A 23,694-nucleotide genomic window follows, 5' to 3' on the forward strand; every position below is an offset into this window, starting at 1 on the left:
TCAAACTTAAAAAAAAAAGACAAAAGCCAGTAAGTTAGAGTGATTTAAATAAAATGCATTTGAAACAAATTCATTCCTTCCTCATTCAAATTAAAAAATATAAATACTTGATTCCATATGTATGTTGTCATTATGAGTATGAAGCAACAGAACATGATTTTTTGAAGTGTGATTTTATTTATCCGAATCCTGCTGGATTATGAAAAATAGATCAATCTACATGCTGATATTCCAAATCAAAGGAATCATTTATTTGTATCGGAAACAAGAGGCACACAGGCCTTGACATTCACTAAGTACCGTAACCATTAAGAGGACCTGTAAGAAAATCTCATGTTTCCATTTAAATCTTCATTTTGAAGTGTAAACCCTAAAATATGAGACTATTCTGACTGTGACCCCGCTTTTTTTTTGTTATGTTTGATGATGTACAGGGGTAGGGTTCAAAAGTCGAAGGTATCTCGGATTATCTAAACCTTATCTTTGAGGGGCAACAATTGTAAACTTTTGGTAATAAGAGAGCTGCAGACCTTAAATAGACAGTCTTTTATAATATTTACAGTTTCATTTATAATGCACACAAAATGCATAAAGCTATTTTCTACAAGTATACGATGCACAGGATATATAAGTAGATTTCCTAAAACAGAACACATATATACCCTAAGTAAAAATACTTGTTCAATATATGACCATATTTATCACCCCCCCCCCCCCCCCATTACAAAAATTGTAACAATTGGTCTTATAAGTGTAGTTTTCAAGAAGAGGTTAAAATGTAAAACTGTTAACGGACGACGCACGCCGCACGACGACGGACGAATACCAATGGCAATAGGTCACCTGGGTGACTAGTTTGACTTCAAAATGTGTACATAATAAATACAGTACTGTGTTATTGTTGCATGATCACAGGCAAACTGTTTCTTCTTCATTGTACACACGTGCAACATAACGCATATATTCAGCTCCGATGAGTACAAACCTTGAAAACTGAGAGTAAAAAAGCTGAAAAAATATGAAAGAATACTTTTTAGGTGATTATTGCAGGATATTGAGGTAGTGACATTTTAGAAAAAATCCATAACCCACGTTTGGTTATTGTTTCCCCGTTTTGTTTTTAGTCATCACCACTCTTCTCAAACCCCTTTACAGAATTTCGATTTCGTTGCAAGTATATACGGTAAAATGTGTAGATATGGATATTACCAGGAAATCCCGATTCCAGTATTACTTCTGAAAATGTATCTTTTAACTTAAAATTTTTACCATTTTTAAATTAAGTGACGAATAATTTTTTTGGGCAACTCACGGAAAACTTTGTGGGTATTAAGGATACAGCGAGTAGATGTGTTTATTAGGAGGAAATTTTGATTGCATTACTATTCTAGGAATTGTACATGTATCTCTATAAATCAGGAATGGGGTTATTTATCAACAATTCGTCGGCACAACTTCCTTGAAACCCCATGCAATGTCGGGCTACGTTGTACGTACATGTAAGCTGACACAAAATGTAAAATACCAGGAAATTCCGAATCCTTACTTTTTTCTGAGAAATTTGGCCTTTTAAGCTTACAATTAAGAGAGGCATTGAATACAATACTTAAATAAATTGTTTAACTTCTCTGAAACTGAAACATTGTTCCCGCAAAAAATAGAAGTTTGGTGTTTAAAAGTAAATAAATCCAATTAAAAAGAGAAAAATAGAAATTTTCGTTAGACAAACATGCACAATATGTAGTTTCCCGTCCGCTTCAAGACACACAAGCGCTATTATAGTAGCTCTAGGAGTATCAGATTTGATGGAAATTTTCTTTTTCGGATTCCTACTTATATCAGTTCTACAACTGACATTTTACCCAATCCTTCAGTCGATCTGTATCTGTTCTACAACTGACATTTTACCCAATCCTTCAGTCGATCTTTAAATTAATAGACCCCTAATCTTATTAGATTTTCCTTTAATTTAAATAAATTCGACGTTCTCATTGTTATTCACTTTTGTTTATACCAGTAGGTAAATGAAATTAAACAATGATTCAAAGAGGCCCATTGACCACATTTCTCAGTACTTTTAAAAGACTGTTATTTCAAATTTATAATTCAAGCACTTTCTGACCTTCATTTTTTAAAGGAAAAAAAACAACAATTTGATGTGAATCTTAATAAATTCTTCTCATATTAAGCAGTGAAACTGTTTATCACAAATCAAACAAGTAATATCATAACTAAAAAAAAGAGTATTCGTAAATTAAAGCATCATACCAAAATATATAAATAATTGTTCAATTTTATGTACAAAGAGTAACAAAAAAAAAATACCAATCGTAAGAAGTGATTTAAAAGTTGCTGTTTGTAATGAAAGTATATTAATGTCTCTTCTGATGTATCAATGCAAAAGCCGTTCTGCTTCAATGCAAGCAGAAGTGTTCGGCTCAAGATTAGTATGTATAATATGAATTAAAACAGGCACAGATGAAAACTAACTCAGCGTATAACATCCCCTCTTAAGATGTTTAAGAATGAATATCACTAGTAGTAAATTTGAATTTGCCTAAAGAATGATCGCGAATGACAGTTAAGGAATTGTGGATATTTAAAGAAACCCCTTAATGCATATTTGTATGAAGGTCATCGCGAAAATTAATGTAATGTGTATCTATTCAATTTGCCACAAATCTATTTACTAAACGACGAAAATTGGTCCCCACAAATTGAAATATGAAATTGATATCGTGGATTAGTATAGATCCGCTGCGAATTCCAACCATCTGGTGTGTGCAACATTCTTCAAGTATTTCAACAGCTTCGAAATTGCATGCAATCGACACAATATGATTTAAGGAGAAGGTTCATAAGGAGTTTAAATTACTATTTACAGAGTGTTAATAGACAAGATCATGAGTGGCAAACTTACGCCACTGTCTGTAGGAAATTACATATTATATACATGAAATAGGTGCAGTTATTATATCTCATTAAGTTGCGAATGCAAATACCAGATTTGACTGAACAATTTTCTTTGCTTAAAAGTTCCATTTCATTATATGCTGACGTGCCTGTTAAATTCTGCATTTATCTCATCAGAAATAAGTTATATGTATAGCATAAAATATTAGATAAACTATCAGAAAAAGAAATTTAATATCAAAACAAGGATGGCAAGGAATGGACTCTCTCTCTCTCTCTCTCTCTCTCTCTCTCTCTCTCTCTCTCTCTCTCAGTTACATTTATACACAAAATCACAAATTCAGTTAAATTTCAAAAGTGAATACGCCATTATAATACCTATGAAAAGGCAACCAGTCCTTGAAATGTTCTAGAAACTATCATTATGCAATAAACAGTGTTTCTTACATTGCAAAATATACATGTTTGTATCTTAGTTTCATGTTAATACATTTTGTTAGATTAAAGCCACATTATATAATAATGGAATAAAAAAGGAAACACAGAAATACACGTAAAAATAAAACGGAATTAAGTAAAACAAAAAACTCATGGCACTCATTGTGAACACATGGACATCGTAACTTAACAAACTGTATAATAAATAAGTTGATTTGACTACGCTTGATGAACACTTGAGTATTGTCATTCACTGAAGCCATTGGTCAGCTACTGCATGGATTTCTTCGGGAGGGGGATGTCAGTCCTCTAATACATAACGATCTAAAAGTAAAAATTCGATAAACACGATAATTGACCACACCAAAATCTGCGCTCATTGTTAAATGCTTAATATAAACAACAAGTCTTGAAAAACTCTCATTAGAAACAGTCAATAAATACATTTATCTGTCGCCAATTGCTATGTTAAATGTTTATTCGTTGGGGTTTCTTTTTCTAGCAGACAACAAACTCGTCCAATATGAATCTTGTAATGATACATGTATATTATTTATAAAATGTGTGTACTGATTTAAAAAATATATAAATATGTTCCATAAAAATCCTCTGAAATATACAGACCTGTAACGTTAAGGGGTTGCGACGCATTGTATACACCATTAGAGAACATGGCGTTACCCGGCTTCCGGATCACCGACGCTTTGTTCCCAAGGAGGGGATTGGCCGAGAGCGGCGCATTGGTCTTTGATATCTTTACAATCAAATCCTTGTTCGTCTTCTTTTTTCGTCTGCAAAAATAAAATATTTATTCCTGTTTCATTGAAATATGTTGAGTTTTGTGTATTTTGAAACGCCCCTCAGCACTCTTGAAAAATAATGCGATAAGGACTATTTTCCCCAACAGATTGAGTATATAGATGGAGCTTTGCTGATATAATACTGTAAAAACATAGAAAATTAAAAATGTAACAATATATCATAAAGTTTGTAAATGTTTTCCTGTTAGTTCCAATTACTTATGGGAAGAATTATATCAAAATTATTTCCCACAGAACTCTCTGTTTCCCTGAATGCGGAAAACTGCAAACCACAATCAACATAAGAGGGACTAAAGTTATGCTGTCTAAGTTCCTTGATAAAATATTATATTTTTTTTAATTTACTTGCCTTGTAAAAAAAATAATAAATTTTTGCTGACTTTTTTAGTTGATTCCAGAAAAGAGATGAATATGACGTAAAATAAAAAAATAGGGATGAGGCAACATACACAATACATCCAAAACAGTAAAGACAGCAATAGAAATGGCTTACCGAACATAGCAAATGCAAATGACAACGATGACCACCATAAAGAGGAAACCGATGACTAACACAGTAACGATGACCATCATCTGCATTCCTATCTGACGGAGAGGCTCTGCACAGACAGGGGGCTGGTATCCCAGCTTACACCCGTTATGGCAGTGCCCGTCCCTGCTACATGAAAAAGCATCGTGACAGTTCAGGCTACAGTTTTTATCACACATCTCGTCAAACTTTCCAGGGGCACACTCCACACAAAGACCTGTTGTTTTATCACATGTAGAATCTTTGCAGTTTGGCTGACACGTTTTGCTACAGAGCGCGCCAAATTTTCCTGGAACACAAACTTTACATTCACCACTCTCCCTATCACACTGAGCACAGGATGGCGCACATGTCTGTATACACAGTTCTCCATACCGACCATGAACACAAGTCTTACATATACCAGCATCATTGCACCCGTCCTCTCCACATGGTCCTTTACAAGTACAGGAATCACCAAACCAATCCTTCTTGCAAACCAAACAGTTTCCACTTTCTCTTTTGCAAGTGTTCACATCGCAATTTTTCGGACAAGTATCTAAACACATTTTGCCATAATATCCAATTGAACAATTCTGACAAATGCCATTATCTAGACAAAGTTCATCAGTGCAATGGCCACGGCAAAGACATCTTTCACCCAACCAGTTTGACTTACAAGATACACATTTACCATTTTTTCTATCGCATCCATTTTCACAATTTTTCGGACACTCAAAATCACATTCATTTCCATACCACGATAAAACACAATCAAGACAAGTACCATTTTTGCGATAACATCCATTTGAACAATGTTCAGGACACTCGGTTTTGCATATATCTCCATACCAACCAATCTTACAGTTATCACATAAACCGTTTGTATTGCATTTATCATCTTGACAATGACCCAAGCAGTGACACTGACTTCCGAACCTGTTTTCTATGCAAGAGAAGCAGGATTTGTTTCTAAAACAAAAGCTTTCTTTACATTCATCAGGACATTTTTCCAAGCATTTTGAACCAGTATAGCCAGCATCACAAGCATAACAAGTTCCATTGAGGTTGCAACCTCCCGAATCACATTTTCCAGTGCAGTTACATTTATTACCATATTTTCCGCTTGGACAGCTTTTACAGAACCCAGTTGCTCGATTACACCCAGAATCATCACAATTAATTGGACATGTGAGCAAGCAGTTACTTCCATGATATCCAGATGCACACTCTAAACACGTCCCATTATAGCTACATCCAGATTGCCCGCAATATCCAGTGCAAGAACAAGTCTCACCAAACCAGTTTATTTCGCACTGAAAGCACTTTCCAGTGTTTCGCTCGCAGCCGTTTCCACAATGTTCTGGACATGTCTTATTGCAAGAGGACCCATACCAACCGTCCACACAACTACCGCATACGCCCAATTCATTGCAGATATTGTTATTGCAGTGTCCATAGCATTCACAATTCTGTCCATTCCAGCCAGATTCACAGGACCGACAATGACCATCCCGAGTACAAGCAGATTCTCCACAGTTTTTAGGACATGTCTGTTGACACATATCTCCATACAAGCCATCCTTACATTCCAAACATCGACCGTTTTCATCGCAACCACCAGAACCACATAACCCGGTGCACGAGCATCTACTGCCATAGTAGCCAGTTTTACAATCTAAACAAAGGCCCGTGTCCCTCTGACATCCTGTGGAATTACAATTTTCTGGGCAAGAAGACCTGCAATCTCTTCCATACCATCCGTTTTTGCAAGTTGAACAGATTTTTTCAGAGTTGCAAGTGTCATTACCACAATGACCAATGCAATCGCACATTGGTCCAGACCAGCCTGGCTTACATTTTGTACAGAATCCAGTTTGCCTGCTACAGGAAACATCTGCACAGTTTTGGGGACATTTTTTATTACACTTTTCATCGTATAAACCAGCCTCACATTTGGAACATCTTCCGTCTTTATCACACCCTGAACTGTCACATTCACCTGTACATGTGCATTGCGAGCCAAACCACCCATCTCTGCACTGAAAACATTCACCTGAGTTACGGTCGCATCCCAAATAATTACAATTTACTGGGCATGCAATAATGCAAATATCTCCATGATAACCCTCAGCACATTCGTGACAAATACCAGTATTAAAATTACATTCTGTTTTCCCACATTGGCCGATACATAAGCACTTTTCTCCGTATCTTCCTTCAGTACAACTCGAGCATCTTCCAGTGTTTTTATCACATGTGTTATTACTGCAATAATTTGAACATCGTTCATTGCAAAATAATCCATAGAAACCCGTCGGGCAAGATTCACAAATTCCCTGTGTTCTGTCGCACGAACTAGGGCAGCTTGTTGGGCATTTGAATGAACAACCCTCTCCATGATATCCAATTTTACAATTATCACATCTGAAACAAATAAACAATAGTGACAAAATTTAAATGTAGGTTGCGCTACCACTATAAAAGAAATTGTTTTCACATACTTCAAGAATATGAATACCAACCTTCCGTCTGCAGTACATTTATCCTCGTAGCAGAATCCCGTACAAGTGCAGTTCTTTCCAGAACGTTCTCCTTCGCATTCTAAACATTCCCCCGTTTTGATGTTGCATTTGTTATCTTTACAATTCCGTGGACAAGAATTCCCACATGAAGTACCATAAAACCCATCCTTACAGCTGACGCAGGCTCCCGTTTGTCGGTTACATTCGCTATCTAAACAGTTGCTCGGGCAAGCTTTCGTACAGTTCGACCCATGCCATCCTCGATCGCAATGGGTACACAGTCCAGATTTCAAATCACATCCTTGATCATTACAGTGGCCACTGCATAAACACTGACTTCTCTCTACGAACTGACCAGGTTTGCATTTTTTACAAGTACTGTCGTATCGATTGCATCCTGAATCATCACAGTTCTCGGGACATTTTTCGGTGCACTTTTCCTCCCAGTAGCCATTTTCACATTCAACACACCGGCCTGTGGTTTTATCGCAGCCATTCGATAGACATACACCAGTACAATAACAACGATCTCCATACCATCCTGCCTGACATCCAAGACAGACCCCGGTAATTCTGTTACAGCCATTTAGACATTTACTTGGACAGTCTTGGTTACAATCCGCCCCGTATATACCCACGACACAGGCATCACAAATTCCATTAGCCTGACAGCCATTATTTACCAAGCAGTGACCTTTGCATTGACAACGATCTCCCGTCCAACCGTCATTACACGAAAAACAATGTCCCGTATCTTTCGAACAGTTCTGAACCCGACAATTTATAGAACAGCGTTCATTGCAGGTGGAGCCAAAATAACCAGGTACACAGCTATGGCATGATCCATCATCTACATCGCAGCCCGCGTCACTGCATCCTACTCCACATTTCTTCTCACACTGTTGTCCATAATAACCAGGTTTGCAACTACTGCAAGCTCCACTACCTCTAATACACTGTCCACCAACACAGTTTGTAGAACAGTTCCAATTGCAAAGTGAACCATAGAAGCCTTGTTGACAGGTGGTACATACGCCATTGACGTCACATCCGTCGTCACTACCCGAGGTCAGACAGTGACCTTTACATGAGCATTCATCTCCATACCAACCGTCGTTACACTGCACGCACTTCCCCGTGAATCTGTCGCAGGCTGCGTCCCTACAGCTAGATGGGCATTGTGTGAGACACTTCTCGCCATAAAACCCTTTCAAACAATTCTTACAATTTTTTGTTATATCACTACACCCGGTTTCATCGCAATGATAATCTTCGTTATCACAATAGCAATTACTTCCATACCATCCCGAATTGCATCCCTTAGTACACGCGCCTGTTACATTATTACAATGTCTAATATTTTTGCGATAATAATCATCATAAATCTCCACGCAGTTTATTCCGCATCCTTCGTCGCAATTTCTCCCAATCCATCCCGGTTCACATCCAAGAGAGCAGACCCCGTTATCTGGATCACAGGGTCTCACACCTTTTATAAAATCTTCTTCACATCCGATGCTACATTTCTTATCACACGTATCGCTGTAATATCCTTTAGCGGCGTCACATCCTAACGAACAGACGCCTGTTACTCTGTCACAATGTTTACCATTCCTGCCGTCTTTTTCACCGTAAATACAGCCACGCCCACAATCCAAGTTGCACGTCTCTCCATATTTTCCCGGATCGCATTCGGTGCATCTTCCGGTCTGTCTATCGCAGTGGTTGGCGGAGTCTCCGTTCAGACTGTAGAAGAGACAGTCACCACTGCATTGCACATTGCACTGGTCCCCGTACCAACCACCGTAACACGAGATACAAACGTCCGTGGACGCGTCACAGTTCTTGCAAAGGTCTGAACATGCTGATTCTGAAAATTAAAGTTTGAATTTAAGTCACATTCCTTCATTTTTTTAAAAATATAAATGAAGCATTGATTCAAAAGTTTTATTTTTCTCTATATTGCTCAAATCAAGGGTTATTTTTTTTAACAGAGCAAATTTATACTATTTTGGATCACACAGTATTAAGATTAGAGTTTTATTGCACCCCACGTATTTGTTGTTCTCTGTTTACATATTTGTAAGAAATACTTTAAAAGTATTTCATTTTTTAAAGTATTTCTTTTACATCAAATGAAATGAAATCTAGTACTGGCGTGTAACACATCAACAGGAATCCAGTCATCGAAGTGTAACAAGCCGGTACTACATCCATTTCTATTTAATCACATGTAGCCATATAGTTTTATTTTTAATTACCCCACCAGTGAAACCAGAGGGGACTTTGTCCTTCTCCTTTGCTTGGTTGTCAGCCTGTCCATCAGCTTGTCAAACTATCTATCGTTCTTTCTTTCTATCTTTATCTGTATTTTTAATCATTTCTGTTGGATCAAATTTAGCTTATATGATGCGTTATCAACAGGAAAAATTGCCTTTTTGTTTGTTTATTCCGTTTAACATATCTTTAAAAAGTTAAACAGGATGCCAGTATCCACAACATCGCTTCCTGGTTTGTGAGTTTGTTGGGAAGGGGGTTGATTTAGACTGAGGGTTGGTTGGTGACTTATATGTTGTTGTTTTTTTTATAGATAAAAAAGATGTTGTATTATATATATATATATATATATATATATATATATATATATATATATATATATATATATATATATATATATATATATATATATATATATATATATATATATATATATATATAAAGGAAATTCTCTATATTGGGGTTCCACTAATGCCGGAGCTTGAACTCACGACCTCTGGAACCCGTACTCGTAACTGTGAGCGGCCGCAGCACTAACCACTCGGCCATCTACATAGATTAGAGATCAAACTCTATATTACGGAATGGGTGGGCCCTCTAATGTATATTATGTCCTGTCTATGAGGCGCCAGAATGTCAAATGATTTTTTATTATCCATAAAATCATTAAAAATTATGACTCAATCCTTTTATATTTAAAAAACACTTCAGCGTTGTGTTTTTGAAATATAATGTCATAAGAGGTGATGTAATTGAAAAATGAAAAATGCCTGAAATGTGATGCTGTTCAAGTCACACAGAAACAATGAGCCACAGCGGGTTGTTTCGAATTTGATCAACTCAAGCGCTGTGCACCTGTTCTATATATTAACTTTTGTTGATAAATAGTTTCTGTTAAAAATTTCACATAGATGAAACTGTTTTTGTAGGAAACTGTTTCATGAAATCCAACAGAGGTAAATTCTTTGTCGATCTTTTGTGTTAGAATAATAACCTTTGTAGGTCTATATTTTTTCTTTGGCCATATAGCACTGTCACTAGACCTGTATCTAATAGGTGTCGTATATTTAAGGGTAGATATATTATGCACACTGGCTTCGATCCTTCATGATTCAGTGTTTATGACGATAATAACTCCTTAGGCGTACATGTCTTATATTTCTTGTTGGCGCACCTAGTAATATATATATTTCTTATCTACCAAGCTGATTTCCAATGCAGACCAACGGACCATCGACGTCAAACTTTCTTATCATTTCATTTTTTTAAACTAAATTTCGAAATTCATGAAAAGAATTTCCTCCTTTTTTCATTACCCACATCAAATTAAAATTACGCAGCTCTTCCTTAAATTTTCTATCGCATAATGAGCCTAGCTGTCGTTCAATTATACCTGAAAGACAAGTTTTATTTTGAAAGGGACGATCTTAAGGTAAATAGAATTTACATGGAGTATTTAAGATAATGATGTTTAATGCCCTGCTCTCATTCTGTCTAGTCTCCTTTAAATTTTTCCCGTAACTTAAACGTACATGGGTCGTTTAATTCTTTAAATGAAGCTTTTGTTCTTAGGTGACAGCCGCATAGGTCTGAACGAGCTCGGTTTTCTATAGTTGTTGCGATTGTTTGTCTGCATGTTTATTTGTGCGTTATAATGAGTTTCCATCTGCAGGGCATGGGATAGGCGTATAGTGTGCATTGTTATCAGCATTTGTAATGAAAGCTGTCTGTGTGGATACCCCAACGGACACCCCCCCCCCCCAAAAAAAAATATCATCGATCTTCGAAGCCTTTGTTCAGAAAAAAAATCGACAGATAAACAGTCCGGCTAAAATAAACAATGGCAATAATGACAATGAGAAGAAAAAGGAACTATTATCGATTAAATCTGATAACGTGATATTGTACATACCGGAGCATCTGATAACTGTCAGCAAAACGAGTACGACCACCACGTGTGTGTCTATAGCCATTGATTGTGGTCACAACACTAACGACTTTTGCTTCCCAGAATCCAGCCATTTATGAATCACTCACTTCTAGTTATGGTATCGTACAGATAATTTTGGAATTAAAAAGTATTCTTTTCCTGTTCAACATTGCATATCGTTTCCGTTCCACAAAGCGAGTTGGTACGAGGCCAGCGATGATCCTTATTTACAAGCACATGTTTTTATAAAACTGTGTGTCATCGATTTTGAACACTCAAGCCAATATCAACACACGTTGTTTTCTATCTACACACCAACAACCCACACACACCTGCAGGCCCCGAACTCAACCACGCACTTCCGAAATTCATTCATAAAATTGTCAAATCTACACACCGGGAAAATGACTGCACCTTGAATCAACTCGTCTAGGTATTAAACAAAAGCACCGTAAGATTTCTGTAACCTTTGACTGGTTCGCTTCCTGTCTGACATCGATCGATTGTGTAATCGGATTATCGATTCGGCAGACATATGCCTTCTGTGAATCTTCGAGACCCCCCCCCCCCCTCTCTCTCTCTCTCTCTCTTAAGTAAGTCATTACTTTGATGTTTTTTACCCACTAGGGAATTCGTCGTCATGCCCGTATATTGACCTTTAGACTGTATTTTTAATGGTACTTCAACCCACTTACACAGGAAAAAGAACCAACACTGTGGGAAGAAGTAACTTGCCCCAACCAGATGAATAAAGTATAAGCTCATTTATTATAATTAAAAATTCCTTGTAATGTTGTGTGTGTATACTGTGTATCCTTTATACTAAAATCTAACATAAGTAGTGATTCTATAGTCTGTTCTTCTTTACTTATATTTTTTCCCTGTATGAAAATGTACCCCTTTGTCTGTACCTCTGACGATTTGTATTTGTATGTATTATATATATGTTCCTCTTGTACCAAATTATTTGGTTTGAGCGAATAAACTGAACTTGTATACATACATGTACATATACTATAATAACAACCTTTTGATTTGGGAGATATAAATGTAAACGATTCCCTTTTCCCTTCTACATGTATAAAGTCCTGTTCAAAATTTGCCTTGATATTCTAATTAATTCTGGATATCAGGTTTGAGCAGAATCTGTATTTCATTGCTTAGTCAATAGAGAAAAATATAAAGAAGTATTATGTAATAACAACACAGTTTACTGAATAAACTATGAAACTAAAACTCTGACGACTTGAGCTTACATTGCATAGAAAAAAGTATCTAACATGTACATGTAGGTTAAAATTGTCGCGAAAATTAAAAATTCAGTATTGAAATAACGTAAGCTTAGTTGTATATTATATTTGTTTCGATCTAAGAATTGTTTCAATTACATGTACTGCAAACTAAGATAAGAATCCTGTCAGTTTTATTATAAAATCGTTCGCGTTTGGAACTTCATGCATGTGTAGCCATTGCAAGTAAAATTCACAAAGGCATTTTTAATATCTTTTATATACACAATGACATAGCAAGATGATGGTTGGATAAGGCGTGTGAATTGCCTGGATAACATACTGAAAAATCAATTATCAACATTTGATTTTTTTTAAATCATTCAATACAATTTTTATTTAACAAATCATCGGTTTCTTATCCATAAATACACATATATATCGATCATGTATGTTCAATACTTGGAATATGTTGATTTAAACTGGTGTATGCGTTTCAAAACCTCCAAATAGTGTCATTTTTCAAAACTTTAATGCCTTTTTTGTACAATGGGTCTGTGCTTCATATTTTTGTCCTTGTCTTAATAATGCCTAATAGAGAGCAAAACGATTTTAAACAACAACAACTTGGAAAGATGACCCACTTTACATCAAAAATATCATTTTATATCCCAAGAATTGGCGTTTTAGAAAAATAACACAAGTCCATAAATTCGTGACGCAGTTGTAACTGAAATGGCTCAGTGGTTAGAACACTAGACAATGGAATGAATAGATCAAGGAAAATATTTTTTTTTTCTCATCGTTTCTCAAAATATTCTAAACTGAGTACAAGTATACGAGTAGTTAGAAATTGTGCTCTTTTGCAATTCGTATTTTAACATTATTAAAGGGACTTGGACACGATTTGAGATCAAAAATTTTATTTTTATTTTTTATGTATAAAATGGTTTACTGGAACATTTTAAATGATTGACCAAAATATTAAATGTTAAAGTCAAGTTACAAGCGAGATAAAGAGGTAAGAATTGATAGTTATGTAAACAAAGCTCGAGTCTTATAGTTGTTTACAAAATATGTAATGTAGAATTTTACCATTTCTTAGACAAAATGACATGTAAAAAACAATTTAAATTAATTCAATATCTTCATAAATACTATTATCAACAAAAGAAAGATACATTTGATTGAATCTTATACCAATACAACACATATGTAAAAATGACTATATTCGAGCTTTGTTTACAAAACAAAGAATTATGAACTCTGTATCTTGCTTATAACTTGATATTCGAGTTTCAAATTTTGACATAGTATTATAAACTTCTATATTTATCAGTATAAACATTGAAAATGGAAAAACAAGATTTGAAAATTTTCAGTCAAATCGTGTCCAAGTCCCTTTAAATAGATTTTATTTATTTTTTTAAATTGAATTTTACGACTTAACCAAATGGACACTTTCGCTATTTTATCCCCCTCCCTCCCCCCCCCCCCCCAATCTTCATTCATCTAAACAAAAGTGTTGCAAATTTTCTGCATAATATTTTCCTTCTGATCAGATACAGTCTACCGGGTATTTGAATATCTTAGATACAGTTCATCTTCAGTCAAAATCCTAACAAAAATTAGACAGTATTTTTAGTTGTGTTGTTGAATACTTTATGAGCTTCTTATTTATACTCAGTAGTCTCTGTTCGAACTTTAGACAAATTCATTGTTAAGAACAGTATTTTCTAGCTCGTACTTATGGAGTCGTCTTACTTCCGGGATATTTATAAAACCGTTGAATTATGGAGGCTCGATGGTCAACTAATTAACCATTATCAGGCACGTAGCAACCGGGGGGGGGGGGGGTCTCTCTCTCCCCCCCCCCCCCCCCCCACTCGTTTGTGCAGCAAAGGTTTTTCGTAAATTTACAAACAAAAAATTGAATGAACACGGAGTTGCCTCCCCCCTTACTTTTATGGGACCATGTAAAAAAAAATAAAAAATGAATTGAAAATAAGGAATAAACAGTGAACTTGAAATTTAAAGTAAACTTGAGATATACGTCATTATTCTCTCGAATTCGCCATTTTATTTTTACTCGGACATTTACCGTTCCAGGGGCCCGTTTCTCAAAAAGGCGTAAATTTGGGCCTAAGTTAGTCCGACTAACAAAGTTACGCCAATATTTAGTCGGGTCTAAGTTGCGTTTCTGAAAGAGGCGTAATTTAGGATTTAAATGTCGAAAAACTTAGACATCTCCGCTGAGTACTAAGCATGCGCATATCGTATTTTGTTTTGCTTTGAGGCTATGATTATATGTGGTGGATCAATTTTCCAATTCATAGTACATGTAGTACCCGACAGTACGCATGTTATACTTTACCACTGAATGTGCATAGTTCAAGCTGTTCATGACATTTTATGTTAATAAAAGTAGAACAAATGATTTTACACTTCTTAACATAATGACATTTTAGAGAAAAACAGTTGATATGAAAGCGGCATATATAAGATGTTTCAGAAACCAAATATGTGACAATTAAATGCATTGTAGATGATATTGAGGCACAATCTTACATATTAATTGAACAAAACAATACATAGAAATTAACTTCAATGTTCGTGTAAACTTCAAATATTTATGAAATACAGGGACAAGGTACAGTGGATATGCCCCAATACGTCTGCAGAATGAGAAGTATGCTTCATAGACACTGTAGATCTTTAGACATTTTCAGATGCTGGGATAAGGCTTGATTCTTTTTTATCAATTCACTATATTATTTATAGAAAATAATATGGCCATGAGTATAACAGCAACCAACTGAAATCGAAAATATCTACTGTATAAATAATATTACATGAACCTTGTCCATCATCTGTTCCAATATTGAAAGAATGTAGACAATGACATGGAAACGATTCTTGATTTTCTGCGATTCAAATGATAATAGTTTTGAAAGATATTAATAGTCAACAATTAACAATACAGGAGTTATCAACATTTGACGCCGGGGTCTCCCCAACTCCCTTTCCTGTTTTTTGGTTTAATCGATCGATTGTTTTGTTTTGGGTTTTTTCGGTGGGGGGGGGGGGTTGAAAGTAATATACACCATAAACAGGGAATAATTCGCCCTGTTTAATTTTCAATCATTTTATCCTCGTTGTCAGCGGGCGAATTTATGTTGATTTTCAATATCTAATATTAAGTAACTTAACAGCTGTGACTGGACGAGGTCACGTCAGAGTGAAACTGTTTGCAAGTGTAGAAGGACGGAAATTACACGGGACCAAAATAACCCCGTATTCAGTATCTTGATTAAAATAAAAATTTAAAAGCAGTTATCTAAGAACACCCTTCCTATTTAAAGAAAGTTTTATAAATAAAAGGTTTTTACAAGTTTAATGGAAAAGGCATCTAAAAAAATCCCCTATCCCCTTTCGGATAAGACATTTTGCATCTTTGCGGTTTTAACAAGTGCATGTGAGTTTTACTTTATTCCCTATCTGCTTTGGGTTATTGGGGTGGGGGTGTATACAATTGTTTATATAATAAGTATGAAAAATGCAAGCTAGTTAAATTTGTAAATAATGCACACTGTTGTAAAACTGCTAAAACAACGCTTTTGTATTGCAAGTCGACAACTTCGAAATAAAAAAATCCCTTGATATACGTACATCTTAAATATGATGAAACAAAACTATCATGAATTCAAGTAATTAAAGATCAATTTGATTAAATGAGTACAAATAAACAATGCATATGAATATGCACGAAAATCATTGATAGTACATGTGCCCCATACCTATTTTAAAAGAATTACGATCGATGTTAAATATGAACGCAATTGATCACTTCATCCTAGAATTAATAAGATTAATGAATTTCATTTCCAAAAATTCAAGGTGTGCATGTGAAATTTTATAATATTCCATAACCTTGACAAACGCTTGTCAACAGATCTAAAATTGATGCACACTCTGCACGCTTCTAAAACATATTTTTAAGTAATATTTTAACAAACAAAAATTGATTATATCTAAATGCGAGTTCATAAACATGCCATAATACATGTAGCTTTCATACGGTCTTGTAAAGATACTAGGAGTAAAAAAATAAAAATGAGAATGCATACGTGTTGTAAAGTTTTCAGTAATACATGTATAGGGAAAGAACAAACAAACACACACAAGGACAAATTACAAATGTTAACGTTTTGAGTTGCTCCTATTCATAATTTTGAAATCAGTTTCGTTTCACATGTTCAAATTTGATTGGAAACATTAAATTCTAGTTCATGCTTACTGAGTATTGATTAAAAAAATCAATAATCTATTCGTACTTATATACATCTATCTTGTTGGGGAATACATGTTTAATTTAGAAATAAAGCATCTTTTTAAATATTGTGTGTATATCATTTATCGGGGTATACCCATCTTTGATTCTTCACACTTTAGGTAAATTTCATTACGAGTAGTAATGTATATTACATACGTTTATTAAGGTGAGCCCATTTTTTATCAAATTGATTTAATCTTAATTTATTTAGAAATAGAAACAGTTATCGAACAATAGGTATTTTTTAAAGTTATATGTACATGTACAAATATTTAAATAAATGTGAATGTTTTCTTTAATAACACATAAAACAAAGCAAAAAATAAAATTCTATGTATATTTTGCCATAGAAACAAAACACTCGCCATTTTTGTGCACAGACTAAGGACTTACACCTACCCATTAACAGGCGTAGATTTAAACCCAAATTTAGACCCGACTAAGTTTCCGCCTTTTTGTGAAACGCAACTTGGTCTGGTTTTGAGGTTTAGTCCCTGATTTAGTTCGGACCAAGCTTACGCCTGGACGTAGGCCTTTTTGAGAAACGGGCCCCTAGTCTCACGGTGGGATTTTGCCTATGACAACAGCAGTATTGCAACATGTCGAGAAACATTCGCACTAATCTTTCAAAATCTCACATCAAACGTATGCTTCTTATAATTACACCTTTAAATTCCGATAAAATTCCTTAAATACTCTCCAAACTGAACTTTTATTCTGCAGCCACATCAACTTCTGACCAGACCGGCCATTGTGATAGCTAATGTTAAACTCAGTTTAATTGGTTAATATTCCTGATGGTCCAATCAGAATTAGTCTTTCTCGAAGACGTCAAAATGGCTGGCCCTGACAGAAGTCAATGTGGTTGCAGAATAAAAGTTCAGTATGGAGAGTATTTAAGGAATTTTATCGGAGATTTTGTATGTAAGTAGCATACGTTTGATGTTAGATTTTGAAAGATTGGTGCGAATGTTTCTCGACATGTTGCAATACTGCTGTTGTCATAGGCAAAATCCCATCGTGAGCCCTGGGGCCCGTTTCACTAAAAGGCGTACGCCCGGCGTAACCTTACGCCTGTCGTTAAGTCAAATATTTGGACTAAGGTCCGTTTCACTAAAAGGCGTAACTTTGCGGGTAAACGGCGGGAGTAGCCTCGACTCTCTTAAGGTAGGCAAAGCTGGCCGTTCTAGCAGCAGTGGACGTCGCAGGGCATCGCGGGCATCGCAGGCTTCCCCCTCGTGTAAGTGTTAGAGTAAGCGCGGGTAGGCGGCGGGAGTAGCCTCGACTCTCCCAGGGCCGGTAAATGTCCGAGTAAAAATTAACTGGCGAATTCGAGAGAATAATGACGTATATCTCCGCTATTTTAAGACCCATCAACTTGAATTTCGGCATGAGTGTATCTCAGACATTACTTTTATGAAAAATACATGCATATTGCGAGTGTTTTAAAAATTAATTGATTTATAAGGCTTTTGAAGCGAGCTGGTAGTTTTTTTTTATCTGGGTCAGAGTTCGACCCCTTTCTTTATTTATGGTTACATTGAAATTAATGTTAAAACGGGCTTGGTCCCTGTGCAGTTATGTCGAAGTCAGGTTTGGAATTTGATATTAAAATAAGTTACCTAAATGTAATGTTTGTTTTTAAATTAAGCAATCGCACATGTATTCTAATAATACTATATTCGGATAATACATTCTACTTACATGTAAGTTACCCACTTTAGGGTTGCTGTACATAGGGGTTGTCGATCTTTACTAAATCGAGGCCAACCTTATTATCGCTTCATCATACACCGTGTGGCAGACTGTATTGTATTGTATTGTATTGTTTATTGGCTAAATTCAAATGAATTATAAGCTGTTGAAACATATGTACATAATTATAAATATATAATGCTACACTCTATCCAATCAAAATCAAACAGTTCGCTATTGACGTTAAACAATATTCTAAAAAAAATATTATTCATACATGTACATTCATAGGAGGAGAGACCCTATAAATCAATAAATCAAATGATTATAATAATGATAATAATGATAATAATAGTAATATTAATAATAATAGTGATAGTAATAATACATCAGTTGGATGTACTAGTTATCCGACATCCCGTTTTTTACCTGCCTCACGCAGAAACATTGCGAGATGGCACAATTGTTTGCGATTATGAATGGCAAGGAGTTGAACTAACTTAAACATTGAAGGACGAGACCAGTAATATTTTTTTAAATACAATACCCGTAGACTTTTATAAAATGGACAGATAAGTATGAAATGGAATTCATCCTAGACTATTTCCATCCTATATTATACTGAAAATTAACACCCACAGATTGTCGGTATGATTGGACGAGTGTTTGAACATGTAGTATATATTTATCACAATGCTGTTCAACAAGAAGACCGAAGTTTGAAGTGTATTTATGGCAAAGGTGTTTATTAAAATCATGATGCTATTGGATTGCTGCAAACAAGCACGTTACAATGGCTTTTTAGTATATTCAAAAGAATTATTTAAAAACGTTTTATTGCATTTGATGAGACATATTAAAATTGAAAGTTTTCATTTGGATTTTCTTTGTATATACCTTTATTAAACTGAAATTAATACAACAGAAGAACGGAACTTTATTTAAACATTTATTAATTACCAAGAATATAGATTCAAATACAAGTAATTGTCGATATACATGTACAAGACACACTAGTCAATTTCACCAAAAACCGAATCTGTTTGGCTGTCCATGCGTATCACAAAACTTCTCGATCGCTGCTTGGAGATCCGAGGAGAGAGGGGTAGGAATGGTTTTACTTCCTTAAGAACGGTGGACTGGCGGATCTCCTTGCTCTCTCGCGGAGAACACTCGCAAGAACTGACGTCTTCAACTGGCGGCAGAGGCAACCGGGCGTCGTCGTACAAAAAACTACGATACTGGGTCCTGTCCCTCCCAAGAGACAACTTTTTTGGGGAAAGCGTCACACCGGCAGACAAAGAAGGTTTTAGCAGACGTTCACTTGATATACTATTCGTAGGAGAAACGTTCCCTCTGGATGATTCGTGGGTTGTTTCAGACATGACACGTGCAATTCTAGATCTTGGTCGAGAGCATGGCATTTGTAATTCCGGAATGTTTAGAGTCATGACGCTTGCTGTAGAAACTGACCACCTACTGTTCGATTCCACGGAAGCACCCACATTGACAAGCATAGAATCTACACTGTCTGCATTGGTACTTTGTAGGGAGTACCGACGGTCCATGTCGATTCCAGGCCGTTTGCTTACATTGTGTTTTAGAATAGTGTTTTCTTTCTTGGAGGATTTCGACCTTTCACTTCCAAGAGAGGACGAGCTCGACATCCGAGTTTCCTCTAAACAATTATCACTACTAAGGTTAACCTGAGAGGATATTTGTCCGTGAATTGTTAGTGCAGATGACTGTCGCAGGAAAGTCGGGATGTCACGACAAAGCTCATTCTCCTCTCTAGGTCGCGGCGATCTTCGTATAAGTCGGAAAACATGCGTCGGCGTTGTTTCGGCATTTCTTCTTCTGATGAAATTAATGAACGACTTTCTTAAAGCACCACTTACTCCAAAAAGAATAAAAGGTTGAATAAAACCTGCTATAGTGTAAAACAAAAGACTTATTCCGGCAATTCGACTCTGATTATCCACCCAGAAGAAAGCCAGAGTCTTCAAACAAAAAGCAATGATATACAAGACAGACAATGGCGAATTTAAGTAAGACAGAGCAATGGTAGCTCGTATTTCTACTCTCGGAAGCATAATGGCTTCGTCGATTTCACGGAAGACCGTGGCCGTTGGAAATAACGAAGCCCGCGCCATCCCGATCCTGTCCATCCGGAGCCGGTTGACCGTTTCGGATTCCTCAAGCGTCGGGTTGACAGAGATCCGGTTACCTCCACGACATGACGTTGTCTTCATCAGAGTCAGAATAGAGAAGAACGTTACGGCCATCAGTGGGATGACGTATGTCAAGAGATTTGAGAAGAGTGGGAAAGTTTCGGCGGATAGGACGCAGTGATAAATCCCCGGCATGTACTGGTAGCTCTGGCTTTGCAACAGAGGAAATCCGGAAAGAAGACCTTCAAAGAGAAGATGTTGAATTTTTAGGAATTTTGAAACTGTTTTTATTACGTATCACCTATCAAGAACTAGTTTTAAAAGCACAATTTCTTTGCTTATTTCGAGTATAATTTCTTGCAAAGAATAAATTTGCAAATAATTAAGAAAGATCAATACAATTGACATTTACCAGAAAGAAGGAATATGCCGACAATCCCGCCGTTACAAAAACTTGTCAACGCTTTGGACGGATGTTTCGTAACTAACATATAAAATCTACAAAGAAAAAAAACTCCAGTATTTAAGTATACTTTTATCAGTTCCCATTTTACATTCCATGACATATATAATTTAAATAAGAAAAAACCAATTGAATTCTTACCTCTCTATGGCCAAACAGAGCATGAGAAAACAGTGTGAGGAGAGCAAAGTGTTGGAGAGAAGTCCCTGAAGAATGCACCCCCCGTCCCCGAATATCCACTCATTGCTCAGCATAACGATACATGAGGGCAGGACAAGTAACACACCCAATGCGGCATCTGTCAGGGTCAGGGCCTTTATCACTTTCGCTAAAAAAAGCAACGAAATTCTTAATTCAATTTAACGTGAGTAAAACTAATGATATTTTTTAATTTAAAAAAATGAATTGATCTATTCAGTGAAATAAATTTTTATCAACAGAATTAAAAAGAATGAATATTGCCATCCACTACATTTATTTGTGCTATTCATTTCTTTTAAGAGAATGGGATTGTTCGAATGAAAATAAAACTTACCCGTTGCACTGTTGAGCTTTTTGGAGCATATCCCGATGATGAGGAATAGATTTCCCATTTCCGAGAAAACAAAGCTCATGAGCATAAAGCCTCCAAAGAAGTAGCGCCATTCTCCTGAATCGCCCTAGATAATCAGAAGAAAATGAAAAAAATTAGCACAGATGATACACTTCTTAGATCAAGAATTCAGTTCAAGATTTTGTGCGAGAGGACAAGCCAAAAGTAGAGAAGGGTAATTTGTTCACCTTAACATAAGTTGTAATGGATTCACTTTGATTCATCCTGGATTGAAAGTAATGGCATGGCTGAAGCTGATTTGTGGACTTATATACTCTTGTTAGCTTAAAGGTGAAAATTAAGAAGCCAATGGAAGTCTTTGAATTCCAAGTCCTCATTGGCCAACAGAATTTTCAATGACATTTTGTTTACATGTAAATAGATAATTAAACATATCAATAATTTGTTCTATCTTACTACAATAAACATATCTATAGGGTATTTGTTTGTTATGAAATTCAGCTAATTATACACAATGATTGTGCAATAGCTTTGTCAATTTTACTGTATAGAATATTTGTCTGTTATAAAAAAATAATGTATTTATACACGTATCATAAATTGCAATGCTTATCGCACGTTACCTTTGTCAATCGAAGGTATATCTGTATAAAGTACATGTATCAAAATTTGTTGTTTGTTATACAATTTTTCTATTAATATACACGAATCATAAATCTCACTGCTTGTTGTATACTTCATGTAGTTTGCCAATTTTTTTTATAGAATGACAATGTGTCAACAAACAAGTGCATTCTTTTTGACTGGTAAAATATACAATCATAACAAAATTGACGAAACTACGACAGAACGCATCGTTTTGGTCCGATTTTATAACTTTAGTTACGCCGTAAAACGAGGGTTTTGTTTTATATGTGTATAATGATAAATATAACGGTAGTTTTCCCGATCTACCTATAAACTACCTAAAGTCCAAGCTCTTGTTAAAATGGTTCTATTAACTAATCTTTCTTTGTTGTCTTTACAATCGATGCATAAATGCGGGCTCTATAAACCTATGTAAGAACGAAACCAAACGTTTCCCTTCTCAAGCTTATGACGCAATTATTTTTGTGCAACTATACAGAAATTATTTTTTTTATTAACTTCGAATATTTCATATTTCTATCTTTTAAAAAAACTACCGATTCTTCTCGTGTTAGAACCATTTTAACAGGAGCTTGGACTTTGGTAGTTGTGTCAAACAGCAATATGAAGTAGGCCTGTCTATATCATTGTAGGCCACTCAGCCATGGCTCTTTGAAATCAACAAGATTTGTCCGGCTTTTGAGCCAAGACTACACAATCGGTGTATATTTCGCTTGAAACCAGCGTCATTTTAAACTTGTTTTGACGAAAGAAATAGATAGCTACGTCCTTCTCATCTTCCCAAGTCAGGGGCTTCTGATCCGCCCCGCTCTAAGTTTGTGTTGAGCGGAGCGGATCAGAAACCCATGACTTGAGAAGATGCGTCCTACTGAAAGTCCAAAGCCTTGTTAAAATGGTTCTAATGGGTTAAAGTTTATAAAATATTTGGTTTGTATTGAAATTTTTAGATCTGTAAGAGCCAAAACAAATATCGGACCAAATAGCTAAAAGATGTCTGATTAGAAATTATTTATTTTTATCAATATACCATCGATAATCATACAAATTAATTATTTTGTTAAAGAAAGAGAGAGAGAAAACTTTTTATTTTGGATTAATCCAGCTTATTGAACAATAAAATCAATTTAAAAAGTAAGGACCGAAACATACAATATTTCAAACTAAATAAAAAGAACTCTGCATTAAGATAT

General features: G+C 35.6%; 2 protein-coding genes and 1 long non-coding RNA gene across 4 annotated transcripts; 1 reads left to right on the forward strand and 2 right to left on the reverse strand.

Moving 5' to 3' along the window:
- Positions 1–3,128: 3,128 nt before the first annotated feature.
- On the reverse strand, positions 3,129–11,967 carry LOC105327593 (cell death abnormality protein 1). 2 transcript variants are annotated; one of them, XM_011428166.4, is made up of 5 exons: positions 11,395–11,967; positions 7,206–9,075; positions 4,666–7,107; positions 3,976–4,142; positions 3,129–3,675 (listed from the first exon to the last, which is right to left on the reverse strand). In XM_011428166.4, exons 1-5 carry the CDS (start codon positions 11,453–11,455, stop codon positions 3,653–3,655), a joined length of 4,563 nt encoding a protein of 1,520 aa, XP_011426468.3. In that variant the 5' UTR covers positions 11,456–11,967; the 3' UTR covers positions 3,129–3,652. The 2 variants fall into 2 exon arrangements, with proteins under 2 accessions (XP_011426468.3, XP_019922530.3); XM_020066971.3 differs by lacking the exon at positions 4,666–7,107 and having other exon boundaries at positions 11,395–11,965.
- On the forward strand, positions 10,812–21,942 carry LOC136270185 (uncharacterized). Its single transcript, XR_010707919.1, has 3 exons — positions 10,812–10,914; positions 21,463–21,667; positions 21,805–21,942. It is a non-coding gene; the product is annotated as an uncharacterized lncRNA (long non-coding RNA).
- On the reverse strand, positions 19,642–22,233 carry LOC105327594 (uncharacterized). The gene is made up of 5 exons (XM_011428167.4): positions 22,084–22,233; positions 21,839–21,962; positions 21,445–21,631; positions 21,253–21,338; positions 19,642–21,082 (listed from the first exon to the last, which is right to left on the reverse strand). The coding sequence occupies exons 1-5, from the start codon at positions 22,231–22,233 to the stop codon at positions 19,683–19,685; spliced, it is 1,947 nt and encodes a 648-aa protein (XP_011426469.1). The 3' UTR covers positions 19,642–19,682.
- Between the last annotated feature and the right edge of the window lie 1,461 nt (positions 22,234–23,694).

This window comes from Magallana gigas, chromosome 7, assembly GCF_963853765.1.
Source record: "Magallana gigas chromosome 7, xbMagGiga1.1, whole genome shotgun sequence".
Classification (NCBI taxonomy): domain Eukaryota; kingdom Metazoa; phylum Mollusca; class Bivalvia; order Ostreida; family Ostreidae; genus Magallana; species Magallana gigas.